This window comes from Conger conger, chromosome 11 (genome assembly GCF_963514075.1).
Source record: "Conger conger chromosome 11, fConCon1.1, whole genome shotgun sequence".
In the NCBI taxonomy this organism is placed as follows: Eukaryota; Metazoa; Chordata; class Actinopteri; order Anguilliformes; family Congridae; genus Conger; species Conger conger.
The window spans coordinates 32,631,964-32,657,825 of NC_083770.1; the positions used below are offsets into that span (position 1 = coordinate 32,631,964).

The 25,862-nt window shown below is 45.2% G+C and overlaps 1 protein-coding gene across 2 annotated transcripts; it reads left to right on the forward strand.

Moving 5' to 3' along the window:
* Positions 1–779: 779 nt before the first annotated feature.
* On the forward strand, positions 780–25,801 carry golga1 (golgin A1). 2 transcript variants are annotated; one of them, XM_061261538.1, is made up of 24 exons: positions 780–967; positions 2,636–2,956; positions 5,203–5,293; positions 6,082–6,156; positions 7,867–7,964; positions 8,152–8,184; positions 8,296–8,424; positions 8,977–9,146; positions 9,369–9,480; positions 9,588–9,683; positions 10,542–10,667; positions 11,206–11,301; positions 11,748–11,843; positions 12,294–12,389; positions 12,595–12,726; positions 14,790–14,885; positions 15,307–15,396; positions 16,430–16,532; positions 18,464–18,603; positions 18,953–19,111; positions 20,073–20,132; positions 20,931–21,149; positions 21,595–21,681; positions 22,366–25,801. In XM_061261538.1, the coding sequence occupies exons 2-24, from the start codon at positions 2,828–2,830 to the stop codon at positions 22,444–22,446; spliced, it is 2,514 nt and encodes an 837-aa protein (XP_061117522.1). In that variant the 5' UTR covers positions 780–967; positions 2,636–2,827; the 3' UTR covers positions 22,447–25,801. The 2 variants fall into 2 exon arrangements, with proteins under 2 accessions (XP_061117522.1, XP_061117523.1); XM_061261539.1 differs by having other exon boundaries at positions 8,296–8,412.
* Positions 25,802–25,862: the final 61 nt, after the last annotated feature.

Here is a 25,862-nt window from a genome sequence, read left to right on the forward strand (position 1 = left end):
CACACCTGACCCTACTACTTACCAGCTCAATGAGATCTTCAGCAGTTAAATTACCTTTGTTAAGGTTGGAGTGAAAACCCATATAGTATGGTAGATCCCCATGAATAGTGGAGCCCTGGAATACAATGCATATAGCTACCTGAACTGGATACACCCCATACGAGATTTCAAAGTATTTATTTCAAAACGTATTTCCATAAAGTAAAATTAAAACGTAATATATGTGGATAGGTAGATAATATACTTTCACTTTTGGTGCTGGTGATGCCTTGGCCAATCTGCCATTTTTCATCCTTAGTCAGAATGCCACTATATATGCCTATACACCCAATGCTTTTATGATTTTTGTTCAACTGAGTTAGATAAACTATTAGTGCTGAAGCCTAACTTGAGCGATATTTAAGGTAAGTAACCAGTAAGACAAGCGACCTCATTCCCAAGATACGACTGATCACGGGACTGTCATGTGATGCACATCCCTATAAGCATTGGCTAAATTAAATCGGTTGTGGAACTTGTGGCAAAGCGAAAGAGTATCTTCTAGTTCCACGCGTGAAGTAGAATACGCGCAACATTGCGTATAAACTGTGTGAGAAGCTGTGGAATCACAGCGAATGTGGTTATCCTAGAAACACGTACTGCAGACGCAGTAATTATAGAGTTAATACAATCTTGATTGACTGGATGACAAACGAATCCGCATATGCACCGCCCCGCTTCTATTCGCTAGCCAATGAGCAAGGAAGGTAACTACACGACTGTATCAGAAACGTCACCAGATAGCCACATATGTGGTCTTGGTGAACACGTTAATAAGTTATTAGAAAATAAGGCATTTATAGAACTGTAGCAGTAAGCGACTACTGTAAATCGTGTTTACGTTTTTCACAATTTTACTGGGGGGACTTGTGTTAAAACAGAATGGATTGCGGCTGCTGTTATTTACTTTGTTAATGGAGTTCATATGGTAAGGGTTCCCTTATCTATCTATGTAGCGTAACGATATCGGTAGCTAGCAAGCTAGTGTTAGCTGAGTAATTCCGTTTGGAGACTTGCACATCATACTCTGTTGTGAATGATAAAACTACAGAGCAAGCCATATAACTAGCTAAGTTACGCGTACATTATATTGTATAATGCATTCAATTATTGCAATTGTAAACAGTTTTGGGAGAGCGTTATTTGATGTGTTTTGAATCGCCTGAATGGACAAAGTTCGAACGGTGACTAGCTGGCTAGCTCGTCCGCTGGCTCGGTGGACGAATATAACTAGCGCGAGGATGCAGGATGTTAATGTTAGCTACATTGTTTCAATATTTAGGTTATTATCAATGCAACGTCACTGTCGGTACAGTAGCTGGTTCAGCAAGATATCGTCTCGTGGCAAATATGATAACCACTCGAATGCATTCTACTATAGCATGTTGGCTAAAAAATAAAGTTAGCTAGCTGTATATCTAGACGTGTATCGCTGTATATCAGGATGTACGGTTATTGGTAATAATGTATAACCTATCTTTGCGAGCTAACCAGTGTTGTATTGCAACGTGAAATTGAACAAGTTGTAGAGGGCAGTCACCTTTGAGAATAACGTTGGTTAGCTAACCAAATAAACGTTGACTTCAGTAGCTACGTTAAATAGCTGTCTACTTAATGATAAGTTTGAAATCTCGGTCGCTAATGATCGAAACCTCGATCGTTGCTTGCATCGGATTGATGTGTTGTGTGATCAAGTATGCTCACTATCTCGCTGTGTCTGTATAATAAGTTTGGTAACTTATAACGTTGACTAATGTTAATAAACGGCAGTAGCGTTATTCCAATATAATTACGATTTAGCTAGGTTATATCGTATTCGTGTGGCTTGCTTATTGTGGGTAGCTAGTCAATGGATTAGCATCACTGCTCGTCAGCTGGAACGCGATACTATGGTTTGGCCAGTAGGCTACTTAGGATCTTCGACCTCTGTCGGCATTAGCTGTACGGCGGAGGCCGAGGATGTCGAGCAGGTAATCGAGTGTCAAGGCCCAGCACATCAGTTGCTACAGTAAAACCGAGCCCTTCCCTTTCATTTCAGGATTCGGGCGTTCTGGCTCGTTGTGAAACCAGCGATTGGTTAAGCGCATGCAACACCATTGTCATTCATTTCGGTAGCTCTGCACATCCGGGCTGTTGTTTCATCAATTATACTATTAGCCTAGTAAGCCTACATTATGGTAAAAAGTGACGTTGGGTGTTTTAACGAGTTAAATCACTTGAAATCGGACTCTCCGAATTCTTGGGATTGACGTGGTCCTGAATATGTCCTCGCAGTCTCCCATTATACATATGATTTAACGCGCGCAGCCTACCCATTGAGACCTGTCAGTTTACGTGTCATCATTGTTAATCGCTTTTGAATGCCTCTAATGTCAGGATTGAACTTTAAACACACATGGTATACCTGCATAACAAGTGCTGGCAACGAGGTTATTTCAAGTCAAAATCTCACTGTAAGCAGTTTAAAATCTTTTACGTAATCTCTGTATCAATAACATAGGCCTATAAAGCAAAATATTGCTTTATCAAATGTATTGCCTATTGGAAAGTCCTCTAGTGTGAAATTGCTAATGTTCATTGCTCTGTTCTGTTTCAGAGCATTATGGAGCGATGACCAACCGGTCCTTTTCTGGGCGAAGAGACAGCGCTGCCGTCCAGGCCTGTTGTGACCCGGAACAGAACCCCTAAGTCTTGGGAGCAGTCGGTGCTGGATTATTCTGGGGGGGTGGTGGGAAGGGAGAGGTACCGTGACACTGGCAGTGACAGCGTGGGTGGAAGACGGCCCACAATGTTCGCCAAACTGAAAAAGAAGATTGCGGAAGAGGCCGCCACTGCCCCTCGGTCGGGCGGCCGCATCCCTCGCTCCATCAGCAAGGAGTCCATCACCTCGGTGGGAGCCGACTCTGGCGACGACTTCGTAAGTGCGCCTCTCTCTTCCGTCACTCCTTGCCTAGAATCCTCATTAATGAAAATAACTGGGTGATGCTTTACTTGAACCCCTCACCATAATGTTATTCTGTTATACCATCTCGTGACAGCTGCTGTGTCATGTGTATGACGGTGTTATGTCAGCCTTATGGCAAGGGGTTCAAGTAAAGTGTTACCAATAATCGTGACCCCCCGTAAGTAAGTTGGTCTCAAAGGTTTGTTGTTGATGGGCTTGTGCTTGTGCTTACTGCACGCGACTGGCAGGTTTGAAAGAAGAATCGGAGGTTCCTCTGTCATTGTAAATCTGGCCCTCTTTGAAATGGTCACATTGCGGAAGTTATGTGATGGTGGGTCCCGTTTCTGTGTGATGTGATGCAGCTTAATCCAGAGCACGTGCCTGGAACAGGATACCTGAATGTGATTCTGTTACAATGGTTACACTTTATCTGAGAGCTAAGAATGCACAGGTGTTGCATTACATTTGACTTGGGTACTGATCCCTCAAACCTCTGGCATCAGGGTGGATATTATAGCTTCAAGGCCTCTGAACTAGTAATTATTCTGGTTTTCCATGCTAAACATCCCAGATAAAAACAACCCCATTTTGAACCTAAGGGTTTACATTCCTCCCATGAGCGGCCCAAACAGAGTTGAATAACAGTCGATGGTATTTTGGCGGATGTGGGTTAACACTGCACCGAGAAAGAGATTCACATTCATAGAGAAGCTGTGACATCCAGAAGAAGGACAAAGTGTGCTGATTTCCTCTTTTCACTTTCGCTGTGCCTCAAACACTCCTTCCAGGGATTGACAGCAGGGAAACACGGTGCGATGAGCTGATGGCCGTGTGTTAGGCAGTGAAAGGTGGCCTCCGTCTGTCTGCCGGAGTGAGAAGCGGGAGCTCTTGAGCTGTTGGTTCTGACACTGCCTGGCATTAGGGAAGGCTCCATTATCGTCCCACATTAAGTGCTTCTCCCTCTAATCACGCACCCTGGGGGATGTGATTATCGACGTCGGTGCGTTCCTGATACAGAACCGATCGGATCTCCGCATCAAAGCGCGTTGAACAGCCCGTCTCACTGCTGAGCGCAGATCCACATCTGATGAGGGTTGTTCTGTCGGCAGGGGGAAAAAGCTGTTAAACCTTTTCAGGGCTAAGGTTAGAGGAGGAATGGCTAAATGATGGTAGAAATGGGTGTTGTACATCTGCGCTCCCTTGCCCTGCTTTAAAGCTGAATGGAGAGTGTTTGTTGGCTTGTCTCACGACTAAACAATGAATAATGTATTCATTGGCTCGTGTTACTCCGCACACTTTATATTTTATCACTGCAAGACCACGTGGAAGTGCTCTGTTGGCTTGATTCAGAGCACATGAATCTTGCAGCGGAAAGGCTATATCATGCACACAGTCAAACCTGAGCCTTATAATCGGGCTTCTTTTGTAATGTTAGATAGGCAGGCTATCCTGTCTGCAGTGGAGCACAGGCTAGAAGTGTATTTGACTAAAGGCTTATTCAGAGAACTTGATCAAGGGCCTTACCCCTTTTCTGGCTGTTTGTGCACTCATGAAATATTGTTTTGTTAGCCATTATGAGTTAAGTGGAGTCAAACTTTGACATTGTATTTTTATTGTTATGGTTTAAAAAAGCTGTGAAGCTGAACTTCTGTGGCAGTGTCTTAGTGCATTTTCACATTAGGGGCCATAAGGAGTGCACAGCATGCTGTATATGCTGACATTGGTAATATTTGTTTTAGGCACGCAATTCTTCAAGGCCTCACAAAGATCTTCATAAAATAAACATGAAATGAAACCGTATTTGATTTGCAAACACTTTCTGTTTACATAGAGAAGCGGGGCTTTATTTCTGGGAAACGGTATCTGAAATTCTATTAAGTACGAAAATATTTCGAAGTGTATTTTTGATTTATTGATTTCCGCAAATAATTTTTTGGCATCTCCTGTGTATGATTACATGCATTGTACATGACAGCGCTTATTTAGCTGAGTTGTCACTCACTTGTTTCTGTATTCTGTGCTTTTAGCGTCGTGACGCTGACCTGAAATCTACCATACAATCAGGCCTGTATCGGCTCTCACGTTTCACAGGCTCTATTTTCAGCAGTGCGCACTCCAGCTTGTAAAACCTGAAACAGTCCCACCTTATTTCAGGCAGAGTGGTGCCCGCCCTGCCGGGTGTGGTGTGCTGGTGTGTAACGTGGCTTTTCCGCCCGCAGGCGTCGGACGGGAGCAGTTCCAGGGATGACCTTTCCTCCCAGGTGCTCCGGAGGAATGGTCAGATCCGCAAGCTGGAGGCCAGGCTCTCCGGTAAGGCCCCACCACGGATGCCTCCTGCACCCGCTCCTCCCACATAAAGCCCTCGTAGATCTTTTGGTCGTCATGATTTTTCACCTCGGATAGGAAACCATGAAACAATTCACAATCCTCAATATAGTACACACAATATAGTATATATCGCATGTACTATATTGAGGAAAGATCCCCGGTAAATGTTATTAGCCAAGATGAGGCTATCAGATTGAAGTTTCAGTACACTGCCATAAAATTGTGTTGTATGCAGTTTGACTATGCAGCATCACTGCAGGAGTTCAAACCAGCTAGAGAGGAGCTACCATTCATCTGTTTTAAACACTGTTGCATAATTTATGTGTTATTGTGTTTATCATGGGCCTGGATTGTGTCTGACTGGTTGAGGTGGTACACTCACTCACTGGGTTTGCTGTGTTCAGTCGTGACACCCATTTCCAGTTTGCACCGTGTCCCTCCCCCTCCTGCCTCGATTGCCCTATTTCTTGTGGTCCCTCTCCTTTAGTGACACCTGTCTGTGTGACCCCGCCCTCGTTGTGTTAAGTAAAGGTTAAGTGACGGCTAACCTCCACGAGACCTCTTAACCGGGATGGTTTTCTCACCTCAGAAAATCATAATTCTTTTCCCTCCATTTTGTTTTCACTCATGTTTATCCTTTATGTTTCCCCCTTTTTATTTCTTTATCTCCCCCTCCCCTGTTTTCCCTCATCTGCCTTTTTCTGTACGTCTGTGCCCGTGGTACCACCCCCATTCCCCCCTGCCCCCTGCCTCCGACCTCCCACCCCTAGACTACGCTGAGCAGCTCCGACTTTTGCAGAAGACCAAGGACAAGCTTGAAATTGCGTTAGAAAAACACCAGGATTGTACGTACCGTTCTTTCCTCCCACGATTCTCTCTATCTCTGGTTCTTGGTTTCCATCTTTCTGTCTGTCTTTTGGTAATGTCTGCTTCAGCAGTATATGTGCAGGCACTTGCTTTCGCTCAGTCAGAAATGGTTGTTCGTAGTGGTGCTAGGTAGCTCTTTCTGCTAATGTGCTGGCCTTCAGTGCAGTGTGGCCCATCTCAAGTCCTGACCGTACCAGTGCCTTCTCCCTGTGTTGGCCACAGGTGGAGGGTTTTGGTTGTCTTTGTTGTCCCTGACCTTTTGAGGCACATCAGGGGGCCTGCAGTCTGCCCTCTGCTGCAAAGGAGAGCCCGTGATTGGCTGCCTCTCTTAACTTATCAGAGGACGTTGCTGCCATGAGAAGGATTGTAATTGTGGCTTGAACTTCATTCCGGATTGGGAGGAATTCTGTTTGTTTAGGTTTAGTGATTCCAGGAGAACTATATCCCAGAAAATGTTAGCTTGTCAGCTGCTGAAGAAAATGAGTTACTAGTTAGGCCAAGGTTACCTTAAGGTCCAAACTGTTTTTAAACTAGACCAGGCTATTGCTAAACTCAATAAATTGAACTCCAGTCAACCCCACTCTGATACACGTTTAGATTAAAAATTCAGGTTCAAAATGCTTTCTGTACTTGTAATGTAAATCCTCATAAACTGAAAAGAGTCAATTCTATGATGGCTCTTATTTCATTGGTAGAGAATTTGTGTGGATAGCCTTCACCAACTGAGTTTATAACAGTCTGAATTCATTCCTGGATAGAGTATAACATTCTTCTCCCCAGGGAAGACATTTTTTACGCTGCAAGTTCCAGACAAAAACAAAATTAAAAACAGTACTGTAAATACTGTCTACAATTTTTCACCCAGTGTGCTGTATCTGTTAACAATTAATGCAGCAACAGTTTGATTTAAGGTTGTGGCAAGAATGACATCTTAATTATTATGATGCAAATTATTCCCTTCCTCTCTCTCATTACTGACCTTAACCTCCTTGTAATTTAAGATCCGTCCGATTGGCAGTCAGGCTTTCTAGAAGGGTAATTGCAGTAGTGATGAATTATTTCATTAAGTACTCTGCAAGTGTTTTCTCAAAAGAAATGTGGTCATTGCTTATATAAATCTGAAGAATTCATAGATTTGCCATGGTCTCTATTGCCATGTGTGCTATAATTTAGTAATCATAATTTAGAAACGTAATCTGAAATCTTATAATCCATTTCAAGGGATCGTTAAACAAAAAATATTTCATGCCTTTGAGGAAAGCTAATTGGAGTGACACGCTGAGCTTGCAACCATCTCATTGGCACATGGCACAAAGATGAGTTGCATTCCATGTTGAGTAATTATAACATAAACAATGTGCTAAATGGGCAATGGCAATCAACTGAGCTAGCTCTCCTCTTGCATTGCAGTAATATGTCTGTTTTTTGCTAAATATCTTGCTCTGCTAGGTATTACTCTTTTGATGTGCGTGTACACATATGGCCATTGGATTTAGCCATAAAATAAATGCCAAAGTATTAATTTAATTGTCATACTCTGTATACTTGCTCTGCTTAACCCTGCTACCTAACCCTTCTGCGGGTGCCTAAGCCTGCCGCCCCTCTGCAGACGTTGGTGTCTTCCTTTCCTGACTGATACCACTGACACACTATGGGGATTGTAGTAAGCACTTTCTGTCGCTTTACAGCATCCATGAGGAAACTGCAAGATCAGAATGAGTCGTACCAGGCCAACAGAGCCAAAATGGCTGAAGGCATGGCCTTGGCTCTTGAAAAGAAGGATCAGGTGAGTAATTTGATAGTTTCTGATTTCATGCCTGCGCTCCTGCCAGTTTCGTGGGCAAGCCTGTAAATGGCATCGCTCTGGATATTTGATATTGGCACTTCTGCCGTTGGCATAATATTTACTTTTAATTAGATCACTGGTCTAGATATTATCTTTTAATTGGATCACTTGCCTTTTGCATTTGTAGGAATGGCTTGAAAAGATGTCAGTGCTGGAACAGGTACGTCTCTAATAACATTGGCAGTTTGGGCCTCAGGCACATGCAGGCTTAGCTTGGGCACTTGTACGGAGAATCCCACTCACCTCCGTTCCCCCATCCCCACGCACGCAGGAGAAATCCGCGCTGTCTGCACGGCTCGCCGAGATGACAGAGCAGAGCCTCAGTCTGTTCCAGAAGAGGGACGACCTGGACGAGCTGGAGGGGTTCCAGCAACAGGAGCTAGCTAAGGTGAAACACATGGTAGGCATCAGTCTCACCTACCAATCTCACACCTACAGCACCTACCAATCTGTCTACTACAGCAGTTTATTTAATCAGGGCTATGTCCTGGTCTTATCCTGCCCGCCAACTACTGGCTTTTCCTTCAAATGAAGTGTGACACATTGAAAGTTAAAACAAAATGTGGGGCTTCTGGGGGGCTCGTCCGGGATGGCTCCTGCTGGCAGCCTCAGTGTGTGGACGTGCCTCAAAGGTCCAGTATCAAAGCCTGACCGTGTCGTTGTATCTGTGCTGCGGCCACAGGGCGATAGATGGTTGGTTGTAGCACCACCCAGGGAGGTAAGGTTTTCAGTTGGAGGGATTGCCCTTGTCTTTACGTTGAACTCTAGCTAGCCCTCATGTTTGATCTTGTGCATCTGGAAGCTTGTGTGCACTCTCCCAAATTGATATAGCCATATTAGCTGGGTAAATTCAATTAGCCATTCCAAATTTCTAAATGTTTAATTGAAAAAAGAACGCCGCAGCAGGAAATGGAGATTTAACCCAAAACCCGTTTTGTGTTTTTCCCGCCAGCTGATAAGGAGGGAGGAGCAGCTGGGTCAGCGGGAGCGGGAGCTGCAGCAGCAGACTGGAGAGCTCCAGGTAGCCCGCAGGAGGCTGGCTGAAGCCCAGGACAAGCTGGGGCAGCTGGAAGATGAAAGGCAGGAAAGCTCCAGGCTCTACGCAGAGCTGCAGGCCGAGAGGTAAGGAAGGCTGGGAGGAGGTGGGAGAGCTGTGGGTGATAAAGGCTCAAAGTGACTATAGTGTCTATATAAAGTGTCTGGAATTCCTTATTGGAATGCTTTGAGATTCTTGTTTTTGCATTTGGGTGTACTTCCCATTGTCTCCATGCACAGCAGATTGCTACAGAGGGTGGTTCATGCAAATGTAAACAGTGAAAAGAAGTAAGATAACCTGTTCTTCAGGCAGGAGCTCCTCGGTATCCGAGAAGAAGCGGAGGAGAAGATAACTGAGCTGGAGGGGAGGGGCCAGGAGCTCCAGAGTGTCATTCAGCAGGTGTCTGAAGCCTTTCAGAAGGTGAGGCCCAGGCACGCCTTGGGGGCCATGGGCTGAGACACCTCTTTGTGCTGTTAATGTAGATGTATGGCTCATGGGCTAGCCTGTAAAGCTTGTTTGTCTCCCAGTCGCAGGGTACGGTGGCTGGGCTGGAGAACTCTCTCCACTCCCTGGAGGCTGACCACGAGGCTCTGAGGCTGCAGCACGAGCAACACCGACAGAAGGTCAGTCTCCTCCCAACTCCCCCGCTACACCTGCACCATGCCTCAACCTTCACCACCACACCCACTGCACTTTCTCCACCACACCTACACCTACACCTACACATTCACAGCCACACCCCTAAGGGGCGACATTCGCTCTGGAGGTGAAGTGCAGTCTTCTGTCGGAATGTTGCTGGTTCAACCCCCTACATGGCAGCCTTGCATGGCACGCGTTGGCATGTGTGCGTATTTGTGTGGTTAAACATTAATTGTGAAGCACTTTGGATAAAAGTGCTATTTAAATGCAGTCCGTTTACCATTTGCCTTCATTTATCTCCTACCCCTTGTCTGCCACAGCCACACATTCACAACCACAGCCCCTGCATGCACTTTCTCTGGTATACTTACAATATCACAACTACACACTCACCACTGCCAGATTCATTTCCTCTCCTACAACCACAGTCAAGTTTCTGTCTGAAATGTGGTCTATTCATTAATTTGTTACTATATTTAAGGAAACATTTATTAAGATTGAGTTTCTTGATAATTAATGTACAGAAATCTCAAGTTGCCTCTTTCCTACTTCCACGCTAATGCAGAATACAAAAAAAATAAACCTCAAAGACCAAATTAATATAAAATAAATCAGTCCTTTAGACTTTTGTGCTGTACTGTATGGAAAGCCTGGGGTTTTGAAATGAGACACGGTTTCTGCTGTCGCATGATGACATCCCAGGGCTTCTCATTGTCAGATATGAAAAGTGTCAGGGGCAGTATTGTTGAAGAATATCTGTTTTCACGCCACGGCCGTACCTGACGTGAGAGCTGTAAGGGAATCTGCCCGGCAATAGGGGCTGACGGGCGTGTCCCCTGCAGGTGCTGGTGGCCGAGGAGGAGAAGGAGCGGCTGGTCTCCGACCTGCAGGAGAAGGTGTCCTCCCTGGACCGCCGTCTCCAGGGCAACCTAACGGAGGACGAGCACCTGGAGGAGCTGCTGAAGGAGGTGAGCGGGAGGAGAGAGGCAGGCTGCAGAAACGGGGTTATTCAGGTTCTCTCCATTAGCGCAGGCTGGAGCCTGCACGCATGGGTTCAGGGCTCTGTGATTTACTGTCTCTTGTATCCATGGCCGGGGATGACTTCTTCACACCTGCGCAGATTGATCCACAGGCAGGTATTAATCTGTAAAATAATAATTGGTCTATTTTCTTCCTACCACAGCTGTCTGCTAATTAGAAATTTGCATAATTATCACCTCTGCTCTAGGGATGTCATTCTCTTTAAAGTCTCTGGTCTCTCTCTACTGAATTTGCTTAAGAAACTGGGCTTAAGATATTTTGCACCTTATAGTAGAAACAATCTGCAAAAAAATCTTAAACATGACAAATTGGCCGTGGTTCTGTGAGTTATAGTGGCATTAGCGCTGTAGGACAAGGTGAACATTACTGGGCTGAATGGCCTGTTTTTGTCGTTTCGTTATTTAATGGGAACGTGTTTAATGGTATGTACATGGGTCCTGATATCTCCCTTTCCACTGTGTGCAGAAGTGTGCTCTGGAGCAGAAGGTGGAGGAGGCGCGGGCGGAGCTGCTGGAGACGCGCACCAGCCAGACGGAGGTGGTGAGCTCTTTAGAGGCGCAGGTGAGCCCCCCTCCCCTCCCCTCCCCTCCCCTCCCCTACCCTACCCTCTCCAGAGCTCTCATGCGCTTCAGAAAAGCCGTGGAAGTCATCACAGTTGGGAAGAATTCAATCAAGGGCTTGAATGCTTTTGCATATTGCAACATTTTGGCTGAGGTACTTTTAACCTGATTTTTTTCATTTGGCAATGATCTGGAACGTCTTCATATTTTACTTATATTATGCCCTCAAAAATTGGAAGCCCTGGTCCTGGAGCAACATTCATTTTCAGGGATATTGAGATGTGTCTTTTTTGCTTCTAGAACATGTCTATTGTAAATCACTACATGACAGCCTGTAAATGGTGCAATACAAAAATATTTATAGATAGACAGGTTTTTATAGTGCTTGATTGTTGTTATTCAACACTTTTGATCAGTTTGTATGGGACTGCTCTGCTCTTTTCTCAGATGTCCCGGCTCAACAGTAAGGTGGCCGAGCTGCAGGCCCTGCTGAGGCAGAAGGAGGAGAGCTGGACCTCCGACAGGGAGAGGACGGAGGCACAGGTGAGGGGAGCAGCCTGAGTCTGTGCTGCATGCTGTACACTGTTTCTCTCGCTCTCTCTGTGTCTCTCTCTGTGTCTCTCTCTGTCTCTCTCTCTCTGTCTCTCTCTGTGTCTCTCTGTGTCTCTCTGTGTCTCTCTCGGTCTCTCTGTGTCTCTCTGTGTCTCTCTGTGTCTCTCTCGGTCTCTCTGTGTCTCTCTCGGTCTCTCTGTGTCTCTCTCGGTCTCTCTCGGTCTCTCTGTGTCTCTCTCTGTGTCTCTCTCTCTCTGTGTCTCTTTCTGTGTCTCTTTCTGTGTCTCTTTCTGTGTCTCTTTCTGTCTCTCTGTCTCTGTCTCTGTCTCTCTGTCTGTGTCTCTCTCTCTCTCTCTCTCTCTCTCTCTCTCTCTCTGTCTCTCTCTGTCTCCCTCCCTTTCCCCTCTCTCTCCCTGAGGCTGACTGCTCTCTCTCCTGCAGATCAGCGCTCTGGAGCAGCAGCTGCAGGAGAGCAGTGAGAGGCTGAGCAGCAGCGAACAGCAGGTGGCCGAAAGAGACGCACAAATCCAGAAACTGGTAAGACCGCATGTCGTGTTGCTTTATTAATGTCATTATAACAGCATTTATTCATGCCCTTCACACCAGAGGGACAAAGTGCAAACTTAATTGGCAGGTAAGGTAGGTAATGGTAATGGGTAATAAAATGTATAATGTAGTACAATGTAGTAGTAGAAGAAGCAGGCTGTGTGTGTTAAGCAGCGATGTCTCTGCTGTTCTGCAGCAGGCAGAGTGGAGCATAGAGCGGGAGCGGCTTCAGCAGCAGGGCCTGGAGAGGACGGGGTGCCTGGAGGCACAGGTCACCGCTCTGGAGACGGCGCGAGACCTCGACCGGGCCACCGCCCAGCACCGCATTGTGAGTTAGCCACAGAACCGCAAACCCAGCACCGCATTGTGAGTTAGCCACATAAACGCAAACCCAGTGCTGCATTGTGAGTTAGCCAAATAAACGCTAACCCAGTGCTGCATTGTGAGTTAGCCAAATAAACGCTAACCCAGTGCTGCATTGTGAGTTAGCCAAATAAACGCTAACCCAGCGCCGCATTGTGAGTTAGCCACATAAACGTAAACCCAGCACCGCATTGTGAGTTACAGTAAATCCTCAAGTTGTGTCCGGGATTCTATTTGAAGCCGGGCCTCGAATAATAGGTGGTCGATAAAGGTCAAATAAAGGCCGGCCCCCAAATACAAGCCGGGGAAATATTGCCTACCAGTAGGGCTATCAGTCCATGAGCACTCGAAGACATTGTTTCGATTTAACTCAATGAAATAAAAGAGCTCTTCTTAATATTTTATATTGTTGGTTGGTTTAATACTGTTGCCAATGAAAAGTCGTTGTCCTACACCATGGGTCTCCAACACGTTGCTCTCAAGCTACCAGTCGCTTGCCAAAGGCTGAAGCAGTATACATTTAAACACAATTGTTGCAGCAAGGCATTCCAGCCTACGAATTTAATAAAAAGTTAATCAGGCAAAATAAAAAATTAACTCAATTTAGGCTACTTGGCTATGCAATTAGGTTTCCATGTATTTACAGCACAGCGCACGTTCAATGAATGAATGAATGAAAGCGGCTGCCTTGACTCACAATAAACAGACGGGTGGAAATCCCGACACTCTTTCAACTACATAAAACTTAACAGTGAACCATCAAATACCCCCCAGATTTCAGTGCCCATCAGTCTCAACATTTAGCAATTGAATCAAACAGTTCAAAAGTAAATTAAATCCCAAACCAAAGCGAAAATCTTTTGATAGCCTACCGGTATGCTGCTCCAAACGAAACGCATGTCTCACAATAAAACGCACTTTAGGAAAAAAAGATCCTTAACTTGCTTGTTATCTACGCTAATTTGTTATTGTTCATGAAGGCGTGTCTGGCAAGTTGGTATTTTATGAAAACGCATCTGTTTTGGCTTTCATTAATGGTTTAGCTACTCAAGTTGCGTTTCTGAACGGTTACAGGAAGTGTTGAACAGTGTTGGCCCACTTTAAGTGTAGCCTTTTACTTTATTTCTAAGAATAAAATTCTACAACAGAAGCCTAATAAGAAATAAAGGCCTGCCTCAAATACAAGCCTGCCCCAATTAAAGGCCTGTGCTTTGTGCAGCCTAAGTAAATAAAAGACCCCGGCCACAATTTGAGGATGTACGGTAGCCAAAAAAACGCTAACCCAGCGCCGCATTGTGAGTTAGCCACATAACTGCAAACCCAGCGCTGCATTGTGAGTTAGCCACATAACTGCAAACCCAGCGCCGCATTGTGAGTTAGCCACATAACCGCTAACCCAGCGCTGCTTGTGAGTTAGCCACATAACCAATAAACCAGTTGTGAGTGGGATCGAACCAGCAACCCTCCCACACCTAGCACCACATTGTCTGTTAGCCACATAACCGCTAACCTAGCCCCAAATTGTCAGTTAGCCTGTTAACCATTGTCTAGCACCGCATTGTGAGTTAGCCACATAACCACTGCCGAAGCCTAGCAGGGTAGACTTGTATGCTCTCTAAGGTAACAGTAAGAATGTATAAGGTTGTATACCAATAAGTGTTTATGAGTATGAGCTTTTGTCTCCTGTGTGTTGTGGGAGGGGCTGGAGTGTGTTCTGTTGGAGGTGCCCCTTGCCCTTGCTCTTACTGAAAATTAGGATTAAGATATTGGTTGGAAGCCCAGGTAGAGTCAGCTCCTGGAGCTGCTGGCTGTCCTGCTGGATGTGCTGCTCTGTAATTCAACCCCAGCTGCAGTGCTGGAACGCAATGGAACTTTCAAGCGAGGGGCATTAAATATTCACAGAGCTAATGCCTCTCGGGCTCCTTTCATCTCTACCTCTCTCTCCGTCTTTCTCACACACACGCTTTCTGTCTGCCCTTTTATCTCTCCCTCGCTCACTCTTTCCATCTGCCTCCCCCTCCCGCGCAGAGTGAGCTGGAGCAGGAGGGCGAGGCGCTGCGTGAGTCCAGGTGTGAGGTGGAGAGCGCCCTGAAGACACAGACAGAGGCGCTGGAGCAGGCCAGGGTGAGTGACACAGGCCCGCCCAAACCCCCCTCCTTCAGTTCTCCTCCGCCCACTCTTCTGCCATCCGCCCTCCACAGGCACACACATGCACATGCAGGTGAAAGGAGGGAGGGATGGGTAGCAGCAGAGAGACGGTGATTGATGTATACTGATAAAGCCAGAAAGCCTTGATTTATACATGGTAGGTTGTGTTAACCCCCCCCCCCCCAGTAGCCTATGTTTTTGGATTTTAAAAAGTTCAAACCACTTTAATATCTAGAATGAATCTAGAAATGATTTGTGCAGGGAAAATTATGAGAAGGAGTTTGCACACACATGCATACAGACACCTCTTGCTTGTGCCTGGGAAATCTTACCCTTAGCTCTGCGCCTCCTCCACCACCGTCTCTGGGGTTACGTTTGTCCCTCTCCTGTCCCTCAGGCGGACTTGGGCAGCAGGCAGACAGTGAGTGTGGAGATTGCCAAGGCCCTGGAGGAGACCAGGAGACAGAGGGAGGAACTCCAGCAGCAGGTCAGTATCCAGGCCAAGAGCCCACGCCAAAAAGGACATCTGATACTTTTCAGGAAATGACAGTCAGACTGCCCTAGGCATGGGCCTGAAGCTCCAGCTTTTATGGGCTTTGTAGAAACGCGCACTTTAGCTGCTGAATAGATGCTGCACTGTACAATGTGTGCTCTCCCTGTTCCATATTTTTTGCCATTTTGTTTTGTGCTTTTCCCCCCCAACCAGAAGCCGTTGTGTAAATACTTAATTTTACGGGCAATTTTCAAATCTAATCAATGTCAAATCTAACACGCATTGTCAAAAGATGCATGAAACATCTATCATGAGGAATGAGACCTATGGTTAGATTTTAAGTGAACAAGCTGAGGAAATAATCAGCTGATTACTACAGATTTTAAGCCACAAAATTCAATTTGTAGCCTGTGCACCAGATCAATAGAATCTTGGCATGGCATAGTTATATAGCTATTGTGCCTTTCACTTTCAATTAGTTGCAAATAAGAACAAATTGTCATTTGAGTGGGTTTGTAATGTTTGAGCCCCACAGTATTTCAGCCCATTAACCAAACTTGGCTTGTTTGTACTGAAGCCATCTTTATTTACGCAGAAAGATGTTAAAGGAATAAAGGCTAGCTGAAATGCTACATTTCAAACAGTGACTCAACAGTGAAGGTAATCGTGTAATTACACTTATGTGTCACGGAAACCCATTTTCATGGGTTGAACGGAATCTATTTCTCTGTCCTCCTGACGGTCTGAACACAGGAAGCCGCAGTTCCGAAGGCTGACACAAAGTCACTACGGATCCTTTGACTTTATTTCACCTTAATTTGACTCGTGTTCAATTTTCAAAAGATCGTCTGGCTTCCCTGAGAAGAGAATCGATCCCCTGGCTCTGTCACACTTCTAAAAGCCGTGCCCTGCTCCTGGCTGTGGGGCCGAGGCCCTGTTTCAGGCTCACCGCGAGCTGATAAGGGCTTGGGGAGCAGTCCTTTCTCGCCGTTCTCAGAGTGTGGGCGGGCTCCTGTTTCTCTGGCAGGTCGGGGAGATGACATCCACACTGAAGGTCAGGGAGGAGGAGATGGCCAAGGTCACCCAGCAGCTGGGACAGCGGGAGGCAGAGCTTGTCACTCTTCAGGAAGGTAAGAGACTACAAGCTTGGAATGGGTAGAGAGAGGTGGAATTGTAAACAGCAGCCTCGTTTAATGGAAATAAATATGTATGAACCATATGTAACCCCTGTATGAGTGTTGGACTACTGCTTTGTAGAGCTTTCATAACTACTGCAGTGTTATATGAAGGATGACTAGCATATTGTCTGTAGAAATTCTAGAATGTAAATATAACCTTTAGTCCCCATTCAGCACACCACATAGAGCTTATACTTCACATGTTTGTGGCACGCTTGAGTTATGAGCCCTGTTTTAAGGCCCGACTCTGAAATCTGTCACTACATAATATGAAACTGTTTCTATTTGGTTTTACTTCTGTGGATGCATTTGTGGGAGTTTCAGGTACCAATTAATTTTAGATTTTGTGTGTTTTTACCACAAGGTGGCACTGTCTCTATGGCTCAGCAGAATGTGTGCTTGTTCCTGAACTAATTTGTCTAATCCAAGGGTACTTTGATGATTTTAATCGGTATTCATGCCCACCAAATATTTTAGGCCTGTGCTGAATGTTAGTTGTATAGGTGTAAGTAATAAAAAAAGATTTACTCTATATTTTGTGGGTAATATTGGACTACATTTTTGAACGCACATTTGGTTTTCTTTATTGAGTTCTTGAAGCTTCCTTATCCACTCTGGGATGTAAATGGTATTTCTTTACGCAGTTCCCTTTTCAAAGCTTTTCCAATTATTTTACAACTAATGGTGAAAGCCCACCTCAGCCACACCAGTGTGTAGCATTCACCTGGGTGACACTTGCTACACATCCCAGGTGGTGGAGACTGGGGGGAATGTATTGGTAGACCGGTTGAAAAATCCAGATTTAAGCAGAGAATTTAGCCAGGACAACGGGAAACCTTCTCCCCTTTATGATAATTGCTATGTGATTATTTTTAACGTCAAGATCTCGGTTTAACATCTAATCTGAAAGCAGTCATTCCACTGGGGAGTTTATTTGCTCGGTCGAGAGGGAAAGGCGCCCCCCTACTGGCCCAACCACACCACTTCTAGCTGCAGCTTCATTTTCACAAGAGGTCTCCCATGGACGTTCTAAGACCAGCCCGGCTTAGCGGCAGGAATCCTGCAGTTTGGCAAAGACTCGCGGTAGCATGGCTTTTGGTAAAGAGTAAGAGGTTCTCACGGTAATAAATAGTGAAATGTTTGGAAGAGTACAGCATAGTTCGCATTAGATACGTTCCACACTGGGCTGTGAGCATGGGCTCAGTCTGACTCAATCCTGCTTCTTTTTGCTTTAGCTTCTAGCAAAGGCAGTCTTTGTTCCACTGAACCCCAGACCTCACTCTGATCCCAGTATCAGGGAAGAACTAGTGCTGCCAATTTCAGTGTGAAAGTGATTCATTTCTCACCCAGCTGGCTGCGAGTAGGATGCGCTCGCGCGCACACACACACACACACACTTGCACATACAGACACACACACACAGGCTGCTCCCAGGTGCCCTTCAGCTTCTCAAACAGAACCAGTCAAAACTGAAGGAAATTAGATTTCCTGCAGCTGAATTATGACGAGCATTCATGTTCAGTGCCTAAAGTAACAATATCAACATTTCTACACCATGAGAAATCCTCATCTTTTCATCTCATCACTCGTCATTTTCTGTGGACTGCGTTACCTCTGATATATTTCCATATGTGCACCTCCTTCCCAGAAAGCTCTTTGTTGTTGCAATGACTGCGCAGTGTAATCAAATTCATTGTGATGTTTCTGTTCGAATGAGTAGTAATAGGAGCGCTTGCTCGCTGACTTTCCATCGGCAAGCTTTGTTCAATGAGCCATGCAGGGCCAATGAGTGAACGCTCTCTATACAACATCGTGCAGACCTCGCAGTAATAAAGTCTGCTAGGTTTGGTAGCCAGGTTAACGCTCAGTGTGTCTGTTTGCAGAGCTGCGGACTGCGCAGACTGAGGCGGAGGGTCTGCGCAGACAAGCGGAGGAGAGGGAGGTGGAGAAGGACTCCCAGCTGGCCCTCCTAAGGGAGGAGATCGTGACGCAGACTGATCAGCTGGACTCCTGCCAGTCTCGGGTCAGAACCGCTAATAGTAATAGTAATAATCGTATATTTATTTTATTGGACCTTTCTGCACCTCAAAGTGCTTTATAGTGTAGAAGTGGTGTGAACTTCCCCTGTTGAGTACCACTCGCATTGATGATGAATCCCGACAGTTTATGCTCACATTAGTTGCGGTGGAGAGTGGAGAGGGAAATTTTAGAAGGGTCCCTTGAAAATACAAACGATACTAAGATTAGACTTGTTTTCAGAAGATGGATTAAATAAATCTGTTTGTAATACAATGTTTGGTAAGAGCTACAGGGCTTTGCCTTGACCCAAGTCACCTTCTTTGCTTTTCATGTATCTCCCGTTTGCACCTCAGGTCTCAGACTTGGAGGTTGAGGTGGAGACGCTGACGGAGCAGCTCCATGCCCCGGAGGATTGTGGGGAGGAGCAGAACGGGGCTGTGACGGTGGAAGACTTGGCTCACATGCACAAAATGAACAAAGAGCTGGAGCAGCAGCTGAGTGAGAAGAACAAGGTGTGTGTGTGCGTGTGTGCGTGTGTGCGTGCGTGCGTGCGTGCGTGCGTGCGTGCGTGCGTGCGTGCGTGCGTGCGTGCGCTGTTGCGTCACGCTCTACTCATCCACTCCAAACTCAGAATTACCAACTTTTTAGAGCAGTCACTTTTGGTTACAGAGTAAAGCTGTTGTACCTACGTCCTCTCATTTCCCTCACAATGGATTTAACTGCCTCGCTAGCTTGACTGATCTCGAGGGATCACATTTTTATGGGCTGTCATAAAGTAGGCCTACATATCTGTGAATTGTACTCTCCTGTGTGACCGTACACCTGGGAAAGGCTTTTCTACACAGACAAGGGCTTCATGTGCTGGGAACGTGTTTCAGAATGCGCACTCCGACACGCTTTGGTGCACAGTGGATACTGGGATGAATTCTGTGGTGTACTGGGCAATGAAATTTCCTGCTCTTCTCACAGAGCTATAAGAACAGAAAAGAAGAAAAGACTTGCTCGATGCTCCAAAAAACAAATAATGATATTTATTATACCCTCTGGACAGTTAACCACAGTTCTGTTGAAGACAATTGTGGTCGAAATGTTAACCGTCCACATGGTACAATAAATACCATTATTTGTTTCTTCTTTTTGTCTCTTCTTTTCTGCTCGTATATGTTCCTGGGATGCTGCACATTGCGCTAGTTTTTTGGTGTGCATCTCTTCTGTCTACTCCAAGCTATAAACCATTCCAGTCAGCAATATTCTTATTTCATTCCGGCAGTAACGGTCTCAGAGACTTAAAGCTACAGCAGGGATAAGAGTATCAGTGAAAAGTTGTGGGTAAAGTTTGCTGCGAGTCGCTGACGGAGGAGACGCGGGGCAGTGAGGTGAGGTGATGGATGGGTGGCGGTGAGCGCTGCAGCTGTCGAGCGGAGAGGGCCCGCAGTGACGCGGCCGATGATTAAACGGCCTTTTGTCTCGCAGACGATAAAACAGCTGCAGCAGAGGCTGGCCGAGCTGAAGAGGACTCTGCAGAAAGAGCTGGTGAGAGACGTGAGCCCCGGGCGCTTTCTAAACAGACACTGAAATATGGCCTTCTGTGTGATAATCTAATAATGTGACTTACAATTGGATGGGATGTGCAACCGTTGAAGTGTTCCTCCCTCCTCGTGCACAACGAGAGACGCAAACGACAGGTGCTTTGTGTTTGTGCCTGTGTGTAGATAAATCCAGCTGACATTTTAAACACTGCAAGTAGGTCAGTGCCGTTTTTCTCTGTTCGTGAGTTCGACTTGCACTCACCTGTGGGATCTTCTTGGGGGTAGAAAGTTGGAAAGTGTAACCTGTGATTATTTCAAAGTCAAATAAAAAGGAATATTAAGCTTGCATACATTCAGTTTGATAGAAAGACGGCACCAGACTTGCGGTAGTTAACTAACCATTTAGCTAACACACGGCTAGGCTACAACAGATTGTTTTCATAACGTAACACAATTTAACTGGTTCTGAAGCTCTGTCTGGTGGGGCAGTCTGAGTTAATAGCTGAATTTCCAAAACTGGCCTACACTAAGTGCATGTTATTTGATTATATTACTTTACAGTTAAGTAGCAGACGCTTTTATCAAAAGTGACTTACAGTTGACTTACAGACTAAGCAGGGGACAATCCCCACTGGAGCAACGTACGGTTAAGGGCCTTGCTCAAGGGCCCAGCAGCTGTGCAGATGTTATTGAGGCTACCCCGGGGATTGAAATGTAGGGACTGGGAGGTAATTGTACAAGAACATTCATGTGATCCAGATTTGGTGGTGAGCCTGAATGTGTCTGTATGTCCTGCCTGCAGAAGTTGAAGCCAGACCAAGAGTCAGAGGGGAGGGAGAAGCCTCCGGAGGGAAGAGTGGAGAAACCAGAGGGGCCAGAAAGGCCATTCCCCGAGGCCCTACCCCAGGGCGTCTCCACCGCCACCGTCACCAACAACTCTGACCTCAACGACTCCCGCGAGATCAACTTTGAGTACCTCAAGCACGTGGTGCTGAAGTTCATGTCCTCCAGGGAGGCTGAGGTGAGCATACGTTCCACTCCTCACCAGTGATATCAGTAAAGCGCACCCCCACACTCCAACTCTGCTGAACCCCACTCATGGTAAGAGCGTGAACTGCTATTGGCACCAGGACCTGTCACTCAAGAGCTGCCTCACATTATCAATGACTCTTCGCTGTGTTTGAACAGTAGATGTAGGGCTGTCCTCATTCTCTCCATCACTCTCTCACTCTGAATCCCTCTCTGGTCCTATTCCACGGTTCTTTCTCTCTTGTCTGTTTTTCATATTCAGAGTTACTTTATTAGCATAGCACACATTGCCAGAGCTTTACAAGGACAAACATCAGCAGCATATTGGCAAATAACACTGAAATTATTTGCAAGAAAATCAGTTACTCTATTATTCATTGTGCGTGAAATATGCTTAAATTAAGAAAATAAATGATATCTTTATCTCTCCCGCCCAGGCATACCATCTTATAAAAGCCGTGTCAGTGCTGCTAAACTTCACTCGTGAGGAAGAGGAGATGCTGAGAGAGACTCTGGACTACAAGGTCTGCCTCTGCTTTACTGGCCTGTCCCTGGTGAATCCAGGGTTCACACCAGCCTGCAGCACAGCGCAGCTCAAGCCTTGTGCACTCGTAGGGCTTATTCATTCACGATGGCGATGTTCTGTGCAGCGCTGTGCACTAGTGAGTCTTGGAACAGCAGTTGGCCAAGGGGAGGTTTGACATCGATTTTGATATCTCAGTCTGTTTGATATCTCTCTTTTTGATATCTCAAGTCTGTTTGATATCCTTTGTAAGGTGGAAATGATCTTCATGTCCTTACACAAATTCTACCGTCAGCCTGAAGTGTACTGGAGGGTTAACTGAGATTAAATTCAAGCATTTCAGCATTGAGGGTCTGATTAAAAGATATTCCCATCAAAACCTCTGAGTTCAATAGGAAGGGTTCTTTTGTGTTTTACCTCCCCTTGAAAAGCGAACTTTGTATTCCATTGGTGAGAAATGACAGAAATCAGTCTTTATTCAAACCATACCAGCTGATGGCAAACTGACAGCCAGCTAGTTTTCTGGTCCTGGCTTGTGCTTGTTGGCCTGCACCAAATTATTAATCTAATTTAGGTAGAACGACACACGGTGGTTCTTGAGAATTTTTCAATGTTAATAAGATGTCTACACTGGATTACCCTGTTTCCTTGGTTGCAATAGTAATTTCTTCTTATTTCCCTTCAGATGTCATGGTTTGGATCAAAGCCATCTCCAAAAGGCATCGTCCGACCGTCTATTTCAGGAGCCCCGTCCCACTGGAGCTGAGTTATGGGAGAAAAGGGCTCTCTGACCCCAATCCATATCTCCCTGTCACTGTGGCAACCAAGCCTGTCTTTTTATATCTGAGACGCTTTTTAATAAGGACACTGTTGAGATCTTTTAAATACTTCCTCCCGGATTCCTGTGTAGCTTCATGCGTCTCCTTTTGGGGATCAATGATACTCTTTTTCTTTTTGCTCTTTCATTTTTCGTCCTTCTTCTGTGAGAGAAGAAAGAACAGTCACTGGATGGAAAAGGCTCCTTTAAGCTGATTGAAAGGGACAAATCGCAAGTATTTTATTACTGGCTATTTATTTTTGTCAGTGATGTCCATTGACTGGGTACCCTGACTGAAAGACTCATCAGAGGTGACCTACATGACCTTTCACCATGTAAGGGCATCCCTGTTCAAATGGAGATTTGGAAGAGAAGCAGACCTCGGTCTTGTTCTGGGATGAAAGGTTGGGGGGGTTGCTATGAAGTTTGTAGCTCTGCTCTGGATCCAGACTTAACAAACAACTGCCGTAGCACCAACCTAATGGAAATAAAACCAGTAAAGATTTTGACACCAGGAGAGTGCTGCTGGTTGAAGTTTTGGAAGTCAGACAGGAAGTAGGGAGGGTGTCTGGAATCTTTGGGTCATATTTTGGGGTTAGAGGACTATGAGGTTGCAGCCTTGAATTCCTGGCTGGGTGCTCCTGTTTGCACTTCAGTAAAATGCTTTAGTAAATACTCAACTTTATAAACGGGTAGAACGGTTACAGTATATCAGCTCTGTAGGTTTCCCTGGGTATTATGGTTTCCTGCTAAGCAGAATACCTAACAGTGTGACATGTTAAAACCTGATTGGTTATCACAAGAGTCAGACACTATTGTTAGTAGAAAATTGACAGAGATGCTTTGGTTTTTTAAAGCTGAGTCTGTTCATAACTATTCATTATCAAATAATTATTTGACTATTGTATATTATTAGAGAGGTATTGCAGTGTATACGAGGTCATTGAGAATGAAGCATCTTCCTGACCATCTACCCTGAACATCAGATGCTAAAATTGAGGACCGTTTCTGCTATGATTTGAACCTGCATTGGCTTCATAAGTGGTCCAAGGCTATCAGGTTCTCTATGCATCTATGTATGTGACCTAATTCACATCAGGCAGGACAGTTTTCCCACGATGCTATGCTTTCCTACTTGTTAGCAGAAAGGAGTGGTGTGAGTAAGGTGCACATTTTAGGGAGTGCAGGAGATGCAAAAGTAAGTTTGGAGCCACTGAGTTTCTTCTCTGAAATGTGAATTTCACACAGGGAAACCCTCATGAAGCTTCATTCAAGTGGATGTAAGTAGAGGGTGTTTTCCCAGAATTACCCATCACAGTCAGGGTGCTGGGCCTGGCCCTCCCACCCACCCTGCAGGCTCGCTAACCCAAGACCTGCACCCAACATCATTCGCCATGGGATCGCCTCCATTCACCACCAACATCACTCGCCATGGGATCGCCTCCATTCACCACCAACATCACTCGCCATGGGATCGCCTCCATTCACCACCAACATCACTCGCCATGGGATCGCCTCCATTCACCACCAACATCACTCGCCATGGGATCGCCTCCATTCACCAACTTGGACTGATTCACATCTAGAAGCCAACTTCAACAGTGTGGCATTGGTTTGCTAGACTTCTTTGCTTCAAGGACCTAAGGACCTTATTGGTAAATGAATAATTGTATTATGAGGTTTTCCTCCCTCTCCTTCAGTGAAAGGACAAGAAGACATTATGAGCATGTGACTTTGTGAAATTAAACGCCCTTCTGAGACGCGATCATGACACCCCACTCCCTCTCCAGTGTGGCAGACCATGACTATGACCTGATGGCTTTTCAGGTATCTTTTTACTTTTTTGCAAGTTTATATGAATCTGAAGAACACGATTCTCCCCATCAGAGAATTTGCCGCTTTTAAGACGAGTGTGTGGACCTTTTGAAAAGGACGGACGCAGCAGAGAGGACCTGCAGTTTCCTGGGACTGGGGCAATGTGGGGAGATGTACAGCTCTTTAAATGTAAAGCTGAAGGTGCATCTAAGCAAGCAAATGAAATGAAAATTCTGGGAAGCCTACCTTTACATGCCTTGTGTTTGTGTAAAATACATTCCATAAGATTATTTCTATATCAATAACTGTACATAACATTGAGAAATTTATAAATCCCTGGATGTACATTACTTCGGTTGAAGCTCTTGCCATATTTTGTTTATATATTTAAAAATATATATACCATATGTTTAGAATATATGAAACAGTATTTGGTCTGTCTTGAGCATTGGAAGGAGAATTTGCCTCACTGTCCACTTGTTTTATCTGCAAGGATCCAGTGTACTATTCATCATTTTATTTGTAGAAAATGAGCAGAAAATGCCTGCCTTATACTGGATGGCCGTGTTGGTAAATGGAGGGTTATTGTGAGGCTGAAATTGGCTATTGAAATGAGGTTTGCACATCCATCAGCCTCAAGGTTCAGGACGTACAGACCAAAGGCACACTGACACTGCTCTTGGATATTAATGGCCTTCATTAAAATGTAGAACCTTTTGTGTTGCATTTTACACCCCCCAAGAATGGTTATATGAAAGTGGATAGTGTGTCCAGGGACAGGGGAGAGAAGATGATTCTTACGAGACTGGAAAGTTTTTTTCTTTTTTTTTTTTTTAGAGATGTGGTCCACAGAGGCAGTGAAGATGTGGCTTTTCGTTACGGTTGCTGCCCACATGGTGTCTGTATGCATTACCTTGATTCACTTGTGTTTTTTGGAGCTTGTCTACAGGCATGCTTGTCAATGAAAAGGGCATCATTTTTTATTTTGCACTGGGGAAACGTAACGCGCTGCTGTGTTGAACGGTCCCGTTTGGAACGCGCGTGCCGCTAAGCTCTGGTAGAGGAATGCAGGAAGCTTATCTCCATTTAGCATCGCTAGCCCTGATGTTTATTTATGAGACTGCCTGCGTGAATTGAATTCTCCACTACGAATCCATGGAGCCAGCACAAGACAAACGCGTGTTGTGAGAGTCGAGTGACTGATGCACTTTTAAAACCGGTACATTTACTGCCCTGTTAGTGCCCGACTTATTCAGGCTCTTAACCTGAATGACCACTACAGTGCACCGTATAATTTAACTAATAATTCATCATTTAATATTATTGTTTCTGTACCACTACAATAATGAACTCCTCTTTGTTTTTTTTCTCTTATATGTTGTATAAAACATAAAATCTATATTTTCCTTTTCTTTTAATGCTTGGGGACTAATTTGTAGATGTGCATACCTGTATATTCTTTTTGGTTTGATTAAAGTTTGACTTTTAAGATTTGCATGGTTCTTTTGATAGTGCATTAAGGGGGAGCCCTTTTTCTTGAGATGGATACA

Excerpts from the sequence above, each read along its gene's own strand:
- golga1 (XM_061261538.1), top strand. The coding sequence starts at position 2,828 with ATGTTCGCCAAACTGAAAAAGAAGATTGCGGAAGAGGCCGCCACTGCC. Across the intron at positions 8,185-8,295 it reads AGATGTCAGTGCTGGAACAG|GAGAAATCCGCGCTGTCTGC; the intron begins GTACGTCTCTAA and ends CCACGCACGCAG. Across the intron at positions 15,397-16,429 it reads GGGAGGAACTCCAGCAGCAG|GTCGGGGAGATGACATCCAC; the intron begins GTCAGTATCCAG and ends TTTCTCTGGCAG.